The sequence below is a fragment of the Papaver somniferum genome, chromosome 7 (assembly GCF_003573695.1).
Source record: "Papaver somniferum cultivar HN1 chromosome 7, ASM357369v1, whole genome shotgun sequence".
Classification (NCBI taxonomy): domain Eukaryota; kingdom Viridiplantae; phylum Streptophyta; class Magnoliopsida; order Ranunculales; family Papaveraceae; genus Papaver; species Papaver somniferum.
The window spans coordinates 204025603-204046751 of NC_039364.1; the positions used below are offsets into that span (position 1 = coordinate 204025603).

The 21149-nt window shown below is 35.2% G+C and overlaps 1 protein-coding gene and 1 long non-coding RNA gene across 3 annotated transcripts; one reads left to right on the top strand and one right to left on the bottom strand.

Annotated features, from left to right (window-relative positions):
• Positions 1 to 1271: 1271 nt before the first annotated feature.
• On the bottom strand, positions 1272 to 2629 carry LOC113293289. Of its 2 annotated transcripts, XM_026541977.1 has the most exons (3): positions 2298 to 2629; positions 2127 to 2232; positions 1272 to 2039 (listed from the first exon to the last, which is right to left on the bottom strand). In XM_026541977.1, the coding sequence occupies exons 2-3, from the start codon at positions 2139 to 2141 to the stop codon at positions 1500 to 1502; spliced, it is 555 nt and encodes a 184-aa protein (XP_026397762.1). In that variant the 5' UTR covers positions 2142 to 2232; positions 2298 to 2629; the 3' UTR covers positions 1272 to 1499. The 2 variants fall into 2 exon arrangements, with proteins under 2 accessions (XP_026397762.1, XP_026397761.1); XM_026541976.1 differs by lacking the exon at positions 2127 to 2232.
• Positions 2630 to 9650: 7021 nt separating this feature from the next.
• On the top strand, positions 9651 to 13970 carry LOC113293871. Its single transcript, XR_003332633.1, has 4 exons — positions 9651 to 9729; positions 11716 to 11791; positions 12673 to 12789; positions 13652 to 13970. It is a non-coding gene; the product is annotated as an uncharacterized LOC113293871 (long non-coding RNA).
• The last annotated feature ends 7179 nt before the right edge of the window (positions 13971 to 21149 follow it).

Here is a 21149-nt window from a genome sequence, read left to right on the forward strand (position 1 = left end):
AAGAAAGAAGCAGTTCGGTTAACCCAGAAATCTAAGAGGTCCGTCTTTCACGATGTGATTCTATATTGCAAAAGCTTTGGAGGAAATCTACTAAGATGTCTGTCAGAATGTGAAATCCCGATGGGCCTAAAAGAGATGAACGATGAGGAACATCAAGGTACAAGGAAATTACTTCTCCAGATCCATGAGAAATATTATTGGCCGACCATGGAAGATAACGCAGGTGCCTATGTTCAGAAATACCATCAAGGCCAGTTCCACGGTAACCTCATACACACTCCTTGCCTTCCATTACATTCAGTAAAAACTCCATGGTCGTTCTACAGCTGGGGACTAGACATTATTGGCAAGATTAACCCTGCATCATTGAACAACACGAATATATTATCACCGCAACCGAGTACTTCACCAAGTGGGGTGAAGCTATCCCTCTTCGAAGCACTACTGGCATCACCGTTGCGGCATTCATCAAAGAATATATCATATGCATATTTGGTGTTCCTAAACATATCATTACAGATAACGGTACCCCTTCTGCAAACAAACATGAAACCGAATTACTCCAGGATTACGACGTTAAGAAAATTTTCTCCACACCATACTATCCGCAAGGGAATAGGAAAGCAGAGTAGGGAATGGGCAAGCAGAGAGTACTGATAAGACTTTGATTCAGATTCTTAGTCGAATGGTGCATGAAAATCCAAGGACATGGCACGAGCAATTACCTATGGCATTGTGGGAATACCGGATTGCATCAAGGAGTTCGACCGTAACTTCACCTTACTCCCTTGTCTACGGTGCAGACGTTGTCCTCCCAGCCGAGATCAAGATTCCTCCAGTAAGGATTGCAATTGCTATCTGGGTACAATAGGATGAAACTGAAGTATCAAACACCAGAGTTGCTGACCTAGATATGCTTGAACCGAGAAATATGTAGAAGCATACAGACGGAGGGTTTCTAAAGCATACAACAAAATGGTAAAACCCAGAACATTTCAAGTAGGAGATCTAGTACTGAAAACTGCAAAAACATATTCAGCAAGACATGTCTGCTTCGAATTTGGCACCTAAATGGGAAGGTCCCTATGTGGTCATCAAATCAGCACCTAGCGGATACTACAAAATCCTTGCAGTCAAAAGAGGTGTTGAAGGAACTATAATCAATAGCAAGTGGCTGAAAGCATATTATACCTAATTATATGACGATAATCTAGATATTAGAATGTAATTTCATTTCTCCAAAAAGTAGTTCTCTAAATGTTCTACCAATTCATTCAAAAGAAAACACATTGCAGCAATCTAAAAAGTTTCATCAAATTAAACCTTACTCAAGAAAACATTCTGAAATGTGAAAAACCAAAAACTCTATAGAGTAACCCATCCAACAGTAAATAGTTCCTGTGGTACACCGTCTCAAGCCTCTTCCGATAGTTATCAGTCTTGATCCTCAAGTCCTGAATCGCCTTGTCCACTCTTACGGACTCCGTGGCCAGAGTTTTTTATTCCTCTATGATGGCATTCGTAGAAGAGACTATATTAGCGGCGGTGACCGCTTTATCGATCTTGATGATCTCGAGACGATGACGAATCCAGCCGACGTTAAGTCTGAGAACCTCACAGTTAGAGATCATATCGTCCCACCGATACAGTTCCTTGTTGCTGACATCACGAAGATTATTCTTCTCCATCTCTTCAATCACGGGTAGCAATCCAGCTACAGCAATAACAAGTGTTTGTGGATCGTTCTTCCATACCTCGGTGGTAGCGATGTGACCGTATATCTTGCAGATCTTGGTATACATAGCGGCATAACACTTAGACACGATAAACCCACCCATATTCTGGTGGTCACGACATGAGTTATTCAGGAGAAGATCGAAAGAAAGTCCAACAGTTGGATATTCATGGATAGAGATTCCCAGTTCAAACTCAGCAGGGTTGACTGACGGACTGGCGGAGATCTCATCATCAGTTGTCGTTTTGCCATCACTAGTATCTTTCTCATTCTGCTTCTCCTCAGTGTCAACGCAGACATCAACCTGCCATATCAGAAGAATATTCAATAGTCAATATGAAATCTCGAGGAAACGACAGAAGAGGATGATTATCTCCACAACTCTATCAACCATGTTGGCAGCCATTGAAGTAAAGGCGAAGCGAGCAGGAACTTTAATGGTATTCTTAAGGTCTCAGATTGTAAGGAGAAGAGGAAGAAAAATCTGCTTGCTCCACCTGCCAAAATATTGATCAGATATCGATTATAAAGATGCAAGAACGGAAGAAGGAATATCTCTTACCAATTTATCAGTTGTGTTTCTGCGCCTGGAAATAGATTCATAGGATGATTCGCTACTACCCGACATATTTTGATGAATACGAATGGAATTCTAAATCCTTGTTGAAAACCGGCAAAATCCAGAGATGAAGATGACAATGCAGGAAGACGAAACTCTAAGTTGAAAACCGTGTGTTTATCTCTGAGAGTAATCGGTTACACTTTTATTGGGATTTTGGATTTTGGATGAAGATTATGCGGACGTACGTGGAAACCAATAACACTGGGGACTGGTATTAGTCAACTGTGACTACAATTCAAAGTGTATGGATCCCTGCTACCTTATGGACGACCCGACTTATCCATGATCAAGGTATCATGTGTCTAACACCGTTTTAATAATTTAAACGATACAGAATGGTGTTTTCAGGATAATGATGACACTTGAAGCAAGCAACTCAAATGTCCGTCATGAATATATAAATGTGTGGTACAATGACGCTATTCGGGCCCACGGAGCACGAGCAAACAGTTTAAAAAGTTCTAAATCACGCTCAACCGTGACTTTGTCGGTGGCCGTTTACATTGCCCGACACAAAGTGACGAACTGGGAGTGATTGGTAAAGGATCAAGACATGGGTCTTATGCCGTTCTCTTCGTATAGGTGTTCTCTACAGCATATCCAAAATTCAAGTTCATCAGGTGATACGATTTTTTAATTGTTGTACTAATAAGATTCGAACTCTAAGACTTGTGAAGATTAAATTTAAAGATTTAATGAAAATAATAAATATAAACAAAAGCGAGAGTTACTAGGACAAAGATTCCACCGAATTCATATCATAAGGCTCAATTATTTATTCTCAACAATTATCGCTTAATAAACAAAATAACATAGACTCTGATTTTGCCAAAGTAGATTCTCAAAATGTTAGTTATGATAACTAATTAATTCAAATCATAAATCAATTTAAAATAAGCGCAAAAGTCACATAAATAATAAAATAAATTTACCCATGTATGAAAATCGGATTCCTCCGTCGCCCCAGTGATGGGTTTAGCACCTCATGTTCTAGACACTTTCAAAATGACTTTGCATTGCTCCAATGGTGTTTACAAAGAAGAACTTATGTAACTCAGGGAATTCGCAACGCTGGTACGACGTTACAGAACATACCGTTACAATATTTGTCACAAACTGAAGATACATGTTACAAATTGACCGTTACAAACTGTTAAATATAAGACCCTAGAAACGACAGTTTTTTACGGTTTATGTTCTTCAGGTTTTTCTTCTCTGCAGCAGCAGAAAAATCTTCTATGCAGCTTCATATTCTTCTATGTAGCTTCCCCAATCTCTCGATGTTCTCTCCTGTGACACCAACAACCTATTTATACATCACCAACACCCTCAACCACTCGATTAATGCAGTATATCTCGTTTTTACTCCCTCTGCCAAATCACCGAGATTTCTTTCTCTCTTTAACTTTACCACGCATCTCTGGGTTGTCAAAATCTCTTTTAATTATTAGAATATAATCCAGGGAATATTACTTCCTTAAACTGCACAAAACAACTTCAACATAGAGTGATACGAAAATATATTCATTCCATGTTTTAGCTCATCACGCGTCTGTGTTGGAAATTTAATCTAAATATTAAATATATGGTAAAGAGACATGAACAATTATATAGAAGAGATGAAACAGAATGATCCAACGGATGTGTTTCTTGGTGTTCAAGTAAGCAGTTAATAACTTGAAAAGGTATGGATGTAAAGAGACTTGATATGAATGGACACTTTATGTGTCTGTTCAGTGTCTATATATTTCCAACAAACCTTGAAGAAAAGAACACTTTCATTGTTTTCTCAATCTCGGCAGTTTCTATATTTGTCACTCAATTACGATATAAGAAGAGTTCAGGATGATTCGTCGATTTTGTTGGTCGCCAATCACACAAGACTTGTTGTATCCTGGAAGCGATTTGCAATTTGTCACTTCAACAACTCAAATCGAATGGGAGCAAATAACGCTTTAAAGAAAGCGTCTCTACGCGCCTCGAGCCATGATTGTTTCTGTTCCATGCCCTAAAATTCCTAACAATTTTAAAGCGTTGCTTCATCAATGGACTTTGGAACAATTATGGGTTTTGTTTAGGCTAGGCGCTGTCCGTGCAGGATAAACTTAAATATGAAGTTTTGTGATTCTATTCCGAAAAGGAAGAAGCAGTTATGTTTGACAGAGAAACAAGGTTAAAAGGAAGATGGAAAATAATTTTCCAAATTACAACCAACATCTGGACATCCCAAAGCCAATCTCTGTGAGAAACCGGCGTCAATCAGATAAGTGTATCTAATTTCTTTTTCCTTTAATTGCGATGGCATATCCTAAATTTAGCGAATACATCATGTTGGTTTCTCGCAATGAGTACATGATTTGTTGGTTTGCATAAATATGATTGGATTATGTATTAGATGTTTGAATAAATGTCTAAGTCAGAAAATTGTTATCATAACCAATACATATGAACATGGATTTAACTTGGTCGTAGTTCGATCAAAATAATCTGCAACTGTTGCTCCAATGGGCTAGAGTATACTGTGAATATTTCCAGACGGACTGGATCATCATTATATGATCATTATGAAATGAATTTATCATTGTAACTCTGTAAAGATCATCTTCCGGAAACTTTCTGTTTTTATAAGTTTCAAAATATCACTTTCACATTCTGGTATTTCATGACTTTGAGTATGATCATGAAACGGGGGTGAATGGAGAAGGGCTAGTGTCAATGTATCATCAGGAAAATCTTCCAAATGTATGGAATTAGATTGAAACAGAAAAATTCCAACGTGACACTAAGTCATTAGATTTCCATTTGATACACTAATGATACTAAGTCATTAGTGGCATCTGTTCACCAGGAATTGGAAAGTCATGTATACTCTAATCTAACTTTGCTGGAGCACTTCGTTAGTATCAGGATGGTTTGAATCTATCATTTGCTGTTGTTGATTGTTGAAGTGAAAAGACACTTTTTAATGGGTATAAAAGTGTGAAATAGAACTTTTGTTAAATTGCCCAGAGACTACTCGAAATGTTAAAATTGGACTCGGTGCGTAGGGCTGTTGTGGTGGAGTACTGCATCCAAGGCACTTAGGATCTATGTATAAGAATGTATACATATCAAAATGATTGAAGCACTGGACTTCGTAACATATGTAGATGCTTACGGGATTTTTTGAATCCAAAGCTCCTAAAACTATGAAAACATCGTAGTATTGTGATGTGGCTATCATTAGATTTTGAATCTAATAGATGAGGCCAATCTACTCTGGTTGAAAGAATTGATGAACCAGGAAAATAACTGTTGTGATTATGCAGTCAACACAAAAGCCAAGCCAGGAGCATATTGGTGTTTGGAACGGGCTTTTGGTTGCGAAGAAATGATCAAATTTCAAAGGAGACACAGTGAGTAAATTAACTGTGTAATGGGAATGAAACTGATCATAGTATGGTTGTTATCATTAGATTTTTGAATCTAATAGATAGGTCCAAATTAGTTTGGCAAGTCCTTTTAGTAGGAATTTATTTTTGAAGGAATTTTTTTGCGAATTCATATATGGATGGGATTGAAACCTCAATAATGTTTGTTAGAGCACTGCTCGGTCAAATTCGCATGCGTTGCTATCTCAAGCATGTTTGTCAATGTTAGTGATCAAAACTATAAGTCTTGATTTCTAGTCTCTTATAGCTAAGTCTCGGACTAGGATAGTAAGTGTAGTTGAGCTCAAGGACTTCATGGTGATTCATCATACAAGAAGAAGATCTACTCAAGGAACCGGTGGAACTTCTCGACAAAAAGGTATGTGGAGACTTGAGCTTATCTGTCACTCAAAAGTCTATCTATTCTATCTCCTACTCTTTGAGACAAAAGTCGTATGCTACATATATAGACTAGATCATACACATTTGGTATTTCGAGCCGAGTATACCTCGCCTATCTATATCTCGAAATATGTGTTCGTAAGCTTTTCGCTTCAACCAAGTTTATCTTTACCTAGTGACGGAACTTCCTTGAGTAGATCTTCGTCGTTGTATGATGAATCGTCATGAAGTCCTTGAGCTCAACTACACTTTTATATCCTAGTCCGAGACTTAGCTATAATAGACTAGAAATCAAGACTCATAGTTTTGATCACTAACATTGACAAACATTCTTGATATAGCAACGCATGCGAGGTCGACCGATCTATGCTCTAACAATCTCCCCCTTTGTCAATTTTAGTGACAAAATTATTAATACATATGGAATACAAAAAAGAAAAACTTTAGTGGCTCCTATTCCATAGTCTAATCTTCAACGTTCCTTGAAATCTTCGTCCTTCCAAGTACTCCAATGATCCCAAAGGTTGTAAGTTTAGCACCACCGTTGTTGAAGATCCGTAGCTATAACAATGAGAGAAATCGAGATTCTCGATCATTATTATACAGTGACATAGTATCATTATGTAACATCAAAGTCCAATTGCATCACGACTTTAACAACAATACAGTATCATTATGTAACATCAAAGTCCAATTGCATCACGACTTTAACAACAATGCTATGGTGATATGTATCACTCCCCCTTAGTCAATATTCCATCTCGATCATGGAAACCACTTCCCCTTACACTATGATCCGAAAACCATATGTATTTGTTGTGTGAACTACATTATTTCTCCCTATTTTTGTCAATAAAATTTGCAAAGGTAAAAGAACGGGATCATAATGAAATTTTCATAAGAGACATTTCATAGACTAAAATAAATATCGATCATACCATCTTAGGTGATTACTTAGGATAGGTTACACTAATAAAAGTGATACCAATACATAAGTCAGGCATTGTGACTAGTTTTACCAAGATATGAAACAAGTTATGATCGGTTCTACTAACTCACACATATTGGTAATCCAAATATATGCAATGAATAAGGATACTATTAAGCCTAGCGATTTCCCTTTCGATTCATAAAACAAGTTCATGAATGTACTCCCTTTAAACGAATGTAAACATTGTTTCCTAGGACGAAATCTTCACCCATACCCATACACATAATCACAATAGCATTCATACGATTATGTGATGTCTTATATACGAAGTTCAAAAGATAAGCGTTATACTTCGTATTTTAATTCCTTAACACTATGTATACTAGAGTATAATCATTCACATCTTCGCGCTTATGTTTTCAATATAGCACGACTTGAAAGATACATTAGGAATGAAACAGTTCAAGTCACAATATTACGAACCTCAAGAGGAAGGATGATGTCATCGATGTAGCTTGTTACTTCTTCACAATATTCAAGTCTTCGAGTAATATATACTTGTATGTCTCATTATCCTAATCTTTCTAGCCTAACCTATACAAAGTTTTCTCTAGCATATAATCAAGCGACTCTTTAATTGAGTTTTGATTCACTAAAATATGACAACCAAACTTGACATACCAACGCTTTGTAGGTTCAACCGAGCTATGCTCTAACACTTTCTAGGTTTATTTTAGTTTGATAATATACTAATTAGGATTTTATAGTTAAACCACGTTTGCGATGTGCTTCTTAATCTTAACAGATATCAGTTTATAGAAATTGATATTTGGTGGTCAATTGTGTACACATTGTACATATGGAAGGTATTGAAATTGATATTTGGTGGTCAATTGTGTACACATTGTACATATGGAAGGTCGAAATTGTGCCAAACAACGAAGAATGGAAGGTCTGAAATTGTACTATAGGGTTCTGGAAGCAATGTGCAGAGCAGAATCACAAAGATTACACGGTAGTAACTTGACCTCTTTATGAACCAATAATAGGTTTCACCGATGCATGCTTGCTTGTTCAGCTGAATTGGTTTTGGCCACCCATAAGACAGTCACGATGTTGTTCCCTGCGGTTTTGGAGCGCACTGGTATTACAGTTTTTGATTTAAGCAAAGTGATAGAAATTTTCATTAGGCACGAAGAATCTCTTTCCGAGAGAGTTGAGGAGACATCTAAATACTTTGGAGGGACGGTTTTTGGAGAGCATGGTATGGGAAAAAAGGATCCTCAATGTACAACTCTTTAATTGTTGCAAGGCCTTCCATGTCTGCAGAAATTTATTGCCTGGGATTATTAGCGGAACCCATGCCATCCCTGGATGCAATTGCCACACATAAAAATGTTTCATATGGAGGCTTGCCACCGCTACCTTTTGTACACAAGCATGAAACTGTAATAGATAGTTGCTAACTTATACAGTTAATTAGTATTATATTTGTCCGCTGTCTACTTGGTGTTTGTAGATGTTTGACCTTGCTTATGATTTATCCTTAGTTTGAGGGTTGGGCCAGGTCATATATGATTTTAGTGACTGTCAATTCCTCACATTTATGAGATTCTGTTTACAATCATCTTGCAGGTCAGAAAGAAGAGATGATGTCCCCTAAGAGAGTGTGTGGTGAGTATCGGAATGCACTAGTTGAACGTAACTCCTTTAGATCGCCATTGAAGGGTCGGTTATTGGTTAATAGTCTAAAATCGAAGTAGCCACCATTACCATTTCTGCAGTCTGGTTTTAGGTAAGAATTTGTTTGGCATGATTCAGTTGATGTATTAAATTGACGTACACACTGTTGCCGCCTTCTTAGTCCTTTTGTAATACCTTTTGCATACGGTATTGCAGCCCAAACAGATCAAACCCAGGAGGTGGGGGCGAAACATGTGCTGAGACAGGGATCAACGTTTTCTTCAGTAAGGTACGACTACGTGTAAAAATGTGTAGTTTGCTCGCTGTTTTGATTATCCGTGTATGTAAGAACCTCATCATTAATTAGTATTTAGACACCTGAGAGCCCAATTTCTCCTTTTGTATACTGAAGAGAATTAGAATGCGCATGATCCTCCATTGATTTGCTTTTTGTTGGTCTTGCATTTGCTTTATGTACTTTAGAAAACTGTATCCGCGGATTAGGTCAAGTTTGCCGTGTTAGATTGTCTAGATAGGCGCCGACTAAGTCAATAAGATTTTTATTCTCTGCTGCAGTAATCTGCAGAATAACTGATCTACTACTACATCTCCTCACTACACTTATTGACATTTGATATTGGCTCAGATGCTTAAAATGTATGTTTATCGTTATGTTTAATTCCACCCTGACAGTTTGGTCTTGTTTTACTTTATTAGATTCTAAAGTTGGCAGCTGTCAGAATCAATGACTTGGTTGAAAGGCTAGTTGTTAATCATGGCTGCTCTTAAGGTTGTTCATTCATTACTGAAATTCCTTTCTTGTTTGCTTACACCATCGATTTTAAATGTATCACTAGGTGGTAGTTCTGGTGGCGGGGTTCTGGCGGTGGTTCAATATCACCAGGATTAGCGTAGCTATGTGGTACGGATGGTGCTGGTAGTGATGGTAAGTCACGATAGAGGCATTAATTTAACATTTCAATATATAAGCGCACATATCTACATAAACGTTACTAGCCATCTTAACTAGCTTAGTCCGATTACTATACATGCTCAAGGTTCAGAAAATGACATACTAATTATTGGAGGTACATACCAAATAAAACTAGCTTAGATTTAGCCATCTTAACTAGCTTAGATACGTCGTTATCAATTATGTTGCATTTAGTAATCATGTAGTCTTGAGCACTAATGCTTGCGGAAAAAGAAAATGATATGTTGCTCGCATGTTGTGTAGTCTTGAGCACTATGATTAATATAAAGTTGGGACTTGATATGAATGTTTAAGCGTGAAATAATTCATTTGTTTGAAATTTAATTGGTTGTCGAGTTAGGAAACCATAAAATCTCTTACTCTATACTGAGTTCTTTAAAGGGATGATTTCTAAAAAATTGAAGTGTCGCTATACATTTTTTTTAATGACAGACTACAACTAGATAGAGTCTGCAGGAGGACCAAGTGGTGTTGGACTAGCTGTTAAAATTGATGTTCATTTGGGGAGGGCCAAGTGGTGTTAGACTGCTGGTGAGCTTGTAGTTCCTGTAAATTAGGTGCTCTCTCTTGTACACCAATTATACGCGGTGTACATAAAAATGCACTGTTTTTTTGTGTGCTTGTATACGAGGTGTATATGCTTGTATACTAGTTATGTATAGTCCACTTTTATCACTACAAAAAAGAAGGTTTCTAGGGACGGCCAGTTTTGAAAAAACCGTCCCTAAAGAAGGATATTTGGGACGGTGATGGCCTGACCGTCCCTAATAGTCATAAAATATTTAAATCAAGGCTAAAATATGTCCGTCCCAAAAAGAAAACATGGCCAAATAGTATTAGTGACGGTGGAACAGGGGACGGTACATAAACCGTCCCTAATACCTCTTGGGACGGTTTTTTGTCCTCTTGGGACGTTTTTTGGTCGTCCCAAGAGACCTTCTGTTTTGTAGTGTATGTGCCTTGTTTTTTTGTACACGATGTCCATATACATAGAAGGGATAGTCACAAGATTGCAGTTTAGTCTCTTTAGGGTGAAGCAGTCTTACCGTAGATTATCTACTCTCACTAAGGCTAAAATATTCTCTTGATATAAATTACTGACATTTGTGAAGGACTCACAAGATACATGGACATTATTTGAGATAACGGATAACATGGAACAAGTGGTGGATGCTGACATCACAAGTTCGGTTTGCTTCTTAACTTGCGTATGTAGTGGATCCATTTGTGTCATTGTTACTGCTTCTTGGACTTTCACTGTTCACAAGGATTATACCGCCACTGTCTTACTCGTTGCTTATTTCCTTGGGTACCTCTTGGTTATTAACAAAAACTTCAAATTTAGTTACTTTGATTTGATTTGACTAGTAATATAATCCTTTTATGACTCTCCCGCATATAAAACTTTGGCACTGAACACTGAAAACGTGCATGTGACCCTTGGGGATTCTCATATGGTACAGAATCTTTAGATGTGAATTTTTAGTGCAGAGTAATATAACCGACAGGTGCTAAGATATGTAAGTACCCAACAAGAAAGTGGTTAGTAAGCAGTGCAGCAACTGGAGCATATAATATCTTATTTTCGTTGCTAATAACAATAGTGAGTATCAAGCTTGAATAATTAATAAGGGTTGTTTTTTGTATACATGTTGATTATTAAAGTGTACATAATTATACACATGTAAAATGTTAATGTGTACATAGTTGTACACATGTTGATTGTTGATTATTGATGTGTACATAGTTGTACACATGTTGATCATTAATGTGCACATAGTTGTACACCTGTTGATTGTTAGCATTATCACTTTTCTTTTGATTTATTGCTAACAACTCAAAAGAATTGATCATTTCCTATACCATGAGGTTACGATCTAGCTGGTTAGTGTTTTATATTTAAGAGAGAACCGTATTCTAACCTTTGCTTCCTTGCAGGTGTTCGTAGTAGATCCAAAGCAGCATATTTCTGGCTTAGATTTTGATCCTTCCAAATATGCTCCTAAGTTTAGAGGTAATTCAATTTGTTTATTAGGTCCTAAAAAACCTGGTATGTAGCACTTCATTTTCTCTGCCTGGAGTGTCTGCGTACTAATCGTTTGCTTGCTTATAGCAAAATGATTACGTACATATGAAAACCAAGAACCCAACAACAAAAGAAGTAGCTGGATGAAAGGTTCTTCTTAGCCAAGTGTACATATAAACCAAAAGTTCATTTTCTCAAGTTTATTGTTTAACATCCTTTTTGTTTCTTCTAGAATTCCAGGATGGTAAATTATAAGGTTCTCTGGTGTGAAGCTATTCCAGTGAAATTCTAATTAGTAGGATAGTTGAAATACTTAATGCTACATAAAATTAGAGACTTAGTAATTGCATTCTAGGAACTTCAGAGACCTGTTATCTTTAAGGTGTTGAGATGGAAATCCATCGGTTTAACCTCTTGGTACACCTATAATATAAGTATACATTGTTATACACATGTTACAGAATTACATATGTACGTAATAACCCACTCTAGGACTCTTAATCAAATTTTAGTGAACAATCTTTTTTCATTTCTTGGATGTCAGATCAGTGATATTATGAGTCGCTGACTGTTGGTTATGACAGAAATTACATGTGTACATATTAGTACACTTATAATATAAGTGTACATTGTTGTACACATGTGACATAAATTACATGTGTACGTATTAGTACACCAATAATACAAGTTTATATTGTTGTACAATGTGACAGAAATTACATGTGTATATAATAGCCCACGCTAGGACTCTTAGTCAAATTTTAGTGAACAATCTTTTTTCGTTTCTGGGTCTGGACTTTTGATCTTTGTGATTTTGTATAAATGAGTGATTATCTAAAATGAGTAGTGGATGAATTCTCGTCTTACAGATTAACGAAGTTATTAGAATGTCAAAGTGGTCTTACATGGAGGTGGTAATAAACAGTTTAAACTCCAAGGATTCGGTTGATATTGGTCCAATCTCCGCATTAGTGTTTCAATTTCAGGTATGTAAGAGTGTTTGTATATTCAGTTTCTTTTGTTTGGTTAGGATCGACTGACATTAGAAACAAGAGACGTGAGAGTAGTTGATATTGACCTTTCTGGCAATCCTCCTATTGGGGTGGTATTTTCTCAAGATCTGCAAGCAGTTACTAAACTAAAAAATTGAAATTGCTTTAGTTTTTCTTGGTTTATATTATTTTTCTTGGATATTGTTAGATTTTAGTAGATGTGTACATACTAGTACTCCAGTGTGTTATGTCATCGATGACAGTAGATCTAGCCTGTTTTGTGTGAGCATGGACGTTAAACTTGTTAGATTTGGTAGATGTGTACATTAATTGTACACCGATTCATCATGTCATGGACATATGACCTGTTTTTTAGTTCTCAATGTTGGATTTGTGCCATTTCTGTAGGTGTCTACATACTTGTAGCTTTATACGTTCAAGGTTCTTGTTAGTTGTCGTTGTCAGTTCTTGTTAGTTGTCGTTCTTGTCGGGAAAAGTGTTCACTCTTTATCCAACATTTGTAGATAGTTTTACATATGTTTATTGTTGTTAATGTGTACATAGTTGTGCACATGTTGATTCTTTTTGAAGCTGACCATAGTTTTTGAATTATGAATCCCTTGACCTGACTTTTATGATTACGCTCGAAAATTGGACTTCAATCTCATACATTAGGGGTGAATTATGGGATGAAATAACCTGAATTTTGTTTTGTATATATTTCTTTTCGATGGAATTTACAAAGAACATCTTGACGACATGTATATAACTGCAGTTTTTCTTTACTCTCTGTTTTTTTTGTTATCTATATAAAGTGGTTCCTACTTTTTTGTTTAATATTCGTATTTGTCTGCAGACGCCCAGGTGCTGATAAAATTTACAATGTTTTCAACAATCAACTTCCTGTAGCTCTGAAAATATTGAAATTTGATAAGCAACTCGCGATGGAGAACGTGTGAAAGATAATTACTGAAGCAGATGGTTACCAATCACATCTTATCGCCCCTGAACAAGGATATCATTGTCTCATTGAATCTTCGTTAATTACTATTAGAGGTCATGCAAAGGTAGCAGTTGATGCAGTAGGCATTACTTTAACTCACTGCCTATATTCCATGTTAAACATAGTTGTGCACACTACTGTAAATTAACATTTTTAAAAAATAAAAATTATATAGTCATACGGGTACTCTTTTTGTAAATCTCGGAAAGGGGCTTTCCGAATATATAAATTTTGTGAATTTTGGATGAGCGGTTCAAAAGATAAATTGGTTTTTAATTATTTTTATAGTATTTAAAGTTGCTGGCATCATCATGAGTCACTTTGTACTAAATTGTAAATATTTGGACTAAATTGTAAATCAGAAAGGTTATATGTGTATTTTCCGTATTTTAAATGACTTTTGGACTAATCTGTACCTAGTTGACTCGGCCTGGACTAAACTATACTTTTTGACGCATTTCTGGACTAAACCGTATTTAATGTATGGGTCTTCTTCCATATACCCACAAAAACACTAGTGGTACCCCTTTATCTATCTACTCCCAAAGTTTATCTATCTACCCCATCAAATTTATTAAGTTCGTATACCCCCGACCCCGAGTATATAAAAATAGAACACATGTACAAAGAATAATCTTAAATCTTCTCTTTACAGATAATCCTGGCTCCAACTTAAAAAGCGTAATTGTTCTAAAAATCCTTACTTCATCCGCAAACTCTAGTTTTATCTTGATTTACCCATAAGTCTTCTTCTTCTAGCCAAGAAAAAACCTAAAACCTAACCCTAAATAGACCCGTCGTTTCTCTCCTTCTCACTCTCTTCTTGTGTTTGTCTTAAATAGGATGTTGGATCACAAAATAAATAAAATTAATAGTACTACTAATCTTCTTCTTCTAGTTAACAAAACCACAAACATATAATAACCCGATACAAAGATCAAATCAACTTAACTAAACAAAACCTAGTGAACTTATAAGAATTGATCAAAATTCGAATCAAAATAATCTAATTCAAAAGCTTTTAGTCATTATGAGGTCTAAATTTCGTTTTTTGGATGAATCAGAGATAAATGGGATTTTTCAATTTTTTGTGATAATTGGAGGTTTGGTAATCAGTTCATGTAGAGCCAAAACGGTAACGATGGAAACCCAATTTATGTTGTGTTGTATATTGGTGTTGTTACTGCAAAGAAACAAGTGAAGCCTGATTGCGCCATCGATGTGTTTTACTATCATACCTCACAATGTTTCTCTTTACGACAACCTTTTCCCTTAAAAAGTTTTAAAAAGAGATAAGGGATATACGTATGAACAAATAATTTTAGGAATTTCATCTTAACAGAATTATAACTACCATACCTAACTAATGGGGGTACAATTAGTGTTTCTATGGGGGTATATAGAGGAACTCCATTGTATAAATACCCCCATCAGGGACTCATGTTTAGATGTAGAGATGGAGAAATAAAACCTATTTATAATACAAGTACTCGCTCACGGATTTTTACAAACTTCTAACTAGACGATTTTTGACACGCTTAATATACATAACTTTGAAAGTACTAATACTAGAAAGCAAAGAATGACAATCTATCATACTATCACTACTTCTCCATCCGACACTATTACTATCCCCATTAACAAAATCTACTAACTGGAGACAGCCACTAACGAAAATCACTTTAGACAGATTCTTTTCTTGCGCCCAACAGATAGCCCAAAAAAGTGCAGTTGCTTCAGCACCAATCGCATCTTGAATTAGACCAAAGTCTGGACCACAACCTTTTATCCTTCCTGAAAAATCACACCAAATGAAGCCCTTACCCATATTAAAATCTTTAAAAGAACTATCAACAAAAATAAAATGATTCACATATTGACGGGAAATCTTCAACTCTTTTCTAGCATTTTGAGTAACTATAGGAGAGAACGTATAAGTGTTGATCATTCTTCTTATATCCAAAATAGTTTTAACCATGTTAATGTTTACTTTTTTAAAAACAACATCGCATCGCAGCTTCCATATGCATCACATAACTATAGCACCAATACTAGGCCAGTTCACAGCAAAAGGAGAAACTCCTAAATCTTTATCAAACCATGACAGGAAAATCTCATCTGAACAATCTGAATCCATTGAAACTAAATACTGCAGAGATAAACCAAACCAGATATGCAAAGCAATAGGACATTTAAAGAACAAGTGAAAGTCTGACTCTTCATCAACATTGCACAAAGGACACATTTCATCTGCATAAGGATTATAACACTTCAGCGGGACATTCACAGGTAACATGTGAGCAAAAAATTTTCACATAAAGAACTTAATCTTCGGAAGACAGTCTAAATTCCATACTTTTCTCCAAAAGATAGCTTCATTCTGAGAAGCTCTTTCATTTGTAAAAGCTTTATAAGCAGATCTTTTAGAATAATTACCATTCCTAGTATGAGCCACATTATCCTATCATTTTTATCTGGAGTTAATCTAATAGCACAAATTTTCTTGACTTGAAACTGAGAAAATAAATCATTTAATAAACTCACATTCTAGCACTTATTTCCAGCATCAATAAGATCACTGACCATAACAAAATCCTTATGGCGAGGATTAACAGAAATAGGAGGAGAAGGTTCAAAGGGAATCCAGTTTGAAAGCCAGATATCAGTAGACGAGCCATTATTAATTTTTATAACTATATTAGATTTAATGAAAACTAAATTACTAACTATACCTTTCCAGATCCACGAGGAGGAATCAGCTGCCTTGTCAATTTCAAGCAAATTCTGATTCGGATAGTATATGCTTTTCAGAAAACAAGTTAACAAAAGATCCGGATACTGTAGAAGTCTCCATCCCAATTTAGCAATGAAAACTCTATTAGTAGCATAGGTATTCCTAATTCCCAAACCACCACAAAGTTTATACTTTCCTATATCTCCCCAAGATCTAAAATATGCAGCATGCCTAGGATCTTTTTTAGACCACCAGTAAGTCCTTTGAATAGAATCAATCTTAGAAGTTACCTTCTTAGTAAGATAAACAACAAGACTCGACAGCACATGTTTAGTTACAACAGTCCTACCATCAACTTTTAAGTTTGTTTTTTTACAAGAGTTCAATCTAGAACAAAATCTATCAATTAAGAATTGAAAAGTTTTCGTTTTATCCCTATTGATAAAAAGAGGAGTACCTAGATATTTTTCAGAGTTACTCAAAAAATTTATTTTAAGAGATTTAGAAAGCAATTTTATATGTTTATGATGCATTTTAGAACTAGTAATAAAACCAGATTTTTCAAAGTTTATAGCCTGACCTGACGTTTTAGTAAATATATCAATAGTCTTCATAAGATTTTTAGCATAAACCAAGGAAGCTTTGGAAAAAAGCATACAATCACCAGAAAAAAACAGATGCGAAATAAAAGGACTATCTTTCCTAATTTTAAAACCTTGAATACGCTTCTCAGATTCAGCCTTAAGAAGTAACTGAGATAACACTTCCATGCACAAAATAAAAATATAAGGTTATATCAAAAGCTTTAGAAAGATCCAATTTGATTTCCATAAAACCATTTTTAGACTTTTTCTTTTTCTTTTTGAAAGAATGAAGAATCTCATGACTAATAATAATGTTATCATGTATTTGCCTATTTGCTATAAAAGCAGACTGAAAAGGAGAAATTAGAACATCCATGAGAGGTTTGAGACGATTAGCTAATATCTTAGAAATGATTTTATACACCGTATTAGAGAGACTAATGGGTCTAAACTCATTCGGAGAAGAAGGGTTATTTACCTTGGGAATCATAGAAATAAACGAATGATTTATCTGTTTAAGCAAAAACTTTGATCTGAAAAAAGTCTGAACATGTGAAATAACTTCTGAGAAGTTTTGTTCCAATTGTCTTTAAAGAAGCCAGCAGGATAGCCATCAGGTCCTGGTGAATTCCATTGGGGCATATTTCTCACAGTATTAAGAATTTCTTCAGCTGAAGGAATAACAGTTAAGGAATCATTCAAATCATCAGTAATTATCGGATTAATATCTCTCAAAGTTTCCTCAATGTCAATACAAGAAGGATTAGATGTAGTGTAAATGTTCTTGAAATGTTTAGTTAACAGAGAAACAACTTGTTCTCTATTCTCCAACCAATTTCCTTGATCGTCTTTTATTGTATGTATTGAATTATACATATTTCTGAGCTTTACCTTATCATGATTTATTTTTATTTTTTTTATCATACTGCGCAAAGTAATCTATCCTAGATTTTTGTTTATAGAAGCTATTTTCAATTTCATACCAATAATTCAACTGTTTAGAATAGTTCAAAATGTAACCACCGATTTCAGGAGTGTAAGGCATAGATTGTAATTTTTCTATTTCAACGTTCAACTTACTGATTGTAGTTTTAATGTGACCAAAGGATTTAATATTTAACTGACTTAGATCATGCTTTAAATTTTTCAGTTTACCTACTAAACAAAACTCGGAGAACCATTCACCTTCTTAACCCAAGAATTATGAAGAACATTTTTAAAGTCTGGATTCAACTGCCAACACTTGAAGAACTTATAAGGAATATTTATAAATTGTTCTTGATGAAAAAACTTCAGAAGAATTGGACAATGATCAGAATAGATTCTTGCTAAGTTATTAAGACGAGTATCAGGTAAAACAGAAAACCAAGCATCATTCACAAAACCTCGATCTAACTTCTCAAAAATCAACTCAGACGGATTCTTGAACCTCCTATTACACCATGTAAAAGGATTTCCAAAAGCAAAAACTTCATTCATTTTCATATCCATCAATTTAGTTTTAATGAAATTAGGTGGAAAGGAGTTAACAAAATTACCACCTTGTTTCTCAGACTCATGCATGATAAAATTAAAGTCACCAAGCAGTAACCATGGCTTATTGTTAGTTTCATTCATATCACTAAGAAAGTTCCATTGATTTCTCATACCATTTATGTTCAGAGCACCATATATAAATGAAACCAAACAGTTCCTAATAGATGGAGAAATATCACAAATAACATGAATCATATTGTGAGAACTACTTAAGACTTAAATACTAGATTTAGCAAAAAAACCTAAGTCCATTCCACCCGATTTTCCAATAGCAGGTAAGATACACCAAGAATCAAAAGGTAGATGATGAGTAAATTTGTTTACTGTTTCATTATCTACCATAGTTTCAATAAGACAAATAGCATCAGGCTTGTATTTTCTAAAAATATTCATAAGATGCAACCATGTTTTATCAGAAAAGCAACCATTCATATTCCAACAAAGGAACTTCATGCTTAACAATAAAGAGAACTAAAAAAAAACTAGTTAAGGTAAAAAGATTAAAGGGAGATCAAAAGACTTACAAGATCATGGGCTGACGAAGGCTCAACATCCATAGGTACCACAGAGTCCATCATCAAGAGATTAACTTCTTTTTCAAAATCTTCATTAGTAACCACAGGTTCAGGTGGCAGAGTAGAAATACGTGTAGGCTCAAGAATAACAACATCTTCAAAACATTCAACGTTATCTGAGTAGCTGAAAGCAATATTATCAATGTTCTGATTAACATAAAGGTCAGAAGAATAACTCATCTCTGTGGAAGAGTTAAAAACTACACCAGAAGAAGTGAATACAGTCTGAGACACTGAGGTACAAGAAGCAGACCAAGTAACACTTTTTCCTTCTTAAACATCACAACAAAAGGATTCTGAAAACCTTGCATCCCTTGAATATAAGACTATACTAACTTGAAATCAGGAGAATTAATAGTCCAGGTTCTATTAAGATGATGCTTGACAGAAGTTTTATGATAATTTTCATACTTGTCACATAGCAAAGCATCAAACCTAAAGGGAAATTCCTCTACATCTTCATCTAAAAATCTAGTACTCTTACTTGATCAACAGGTATTGCCATTTTCAGATCTGAAAGAGAACTCTGATAATTCACACACTAGAAACCAATCAAACCAGATACCCTCTATATGAATAGAGAAAACTATAAAAGTACACCACACCCTTTTCCAAATTCCTTGCCTTCCTTAATGATAAAAAATACCAAGAAAAGACATTTCATTTATTTTAACCAGAGAATCAAAAAGAAACTTTGACACTCAACAGATAAACAATCACTTTAGAATATACAGATCTCTTTGATAAAAACAGGAAGGATCTTAGAAATTGAACACCAACATGTAGTAGACTTGCCAAGTATAGAAAAAGAACTGAGAAAGTAACCACTATTATCAAATAAAACCAGATAAATAATTCAGAATAACTCTTAAAGATCAAAAAATCAGACAAAACTCCAATAATAATCAAGATAATGAGAATTTGTATTCCTTCTCAGTAATAATAAAAATCAATTCCCATCTTTTGAAGATAAAGATCAGAAAGACCAACTTTTAGAAATCTTCATACAAAATTTCCATAGATTTTTCATTTCACTGATAACAAAACCATGATTACCTATAATCCCCAAAACAACCATTCTGCTGATACAAATCCCTACTCAAAGTAGGATCTCATAATGCCAAAAGCATATCTAAAATCCAAACTTCTCAAATTGACACTGACCCCGAACCAGACGTATGAATAATTTGAAGTAATCAAGAACCATACCCGTGAGAGAAGATATTAAAAGACCAAATCCCTTCCTTGTTTAGCTGAATCTTGTGAACACCATATGTTTTGTTCCACATCCAATTGATTAAAATGACAAAGCAGTAAACAAATTAAAATGTAAATATAAATCATAAAAAAAATATGTAGTGCAGCAAGAATAAAAACGATATTAACACAAGTGATTTACGTGGTTCGACAACTGAGTGTCTATATCCACGGGATAATGATAGTATCAGTATTATTAAGTTTGGGTTTGATTACAGAGGTCATGAATCTCCATTAGGGATGGAGTTCAGTAAAAAAATTCTAGGAACGAAGGTAAAACGAAGGGTAGAAGGTAGAAGCGAAGGTAAAACGAAGGGTAGAAACGAAGGTAAAACGAAGGGTAGAAGGCAGAACGAAGGTAGAAATAGAGATAGCAAATCAATCCAGCTATTACTCCCTCTTCAGAGGTAGTGGATTTATTACTCCTCCTTTTCTAATCCCCAAAAATCTGCCCCCTTCTCTTCATACTAGTTATTTACAAAAATGACATTAGCTTAGTTTGTAATCAGACTTAGGATTGATTCGGTATATGTTGTTGTATCATTGTGCCCAACTTCGGCTTGTAATCTCTGTCCATGTGTCAAATTATTTTTTGGTGTATACAAATCTCATGATGATGTCTCTAAGTCCCTATGTCTGCAACCCTCAACAGCCCATGACCTAAT

Excerpts from the sequence above, each read along its gene's own strand:
- LOC113293289 (XM_026541976.1), bottom strand. The coding sequence starts at position 2,363 with ATGTCGGGTAGTAGCGAATCATCCTATGAATCTATTTCCAGGCGCAGA. Across the intron at positions 2,040-2,297 it reads GAAACACAACTGATAAATTG|GTTGATGTCTGCGTTGACAC; the intron begins GTAAGAGATATT and ends CTGATATGGCAG.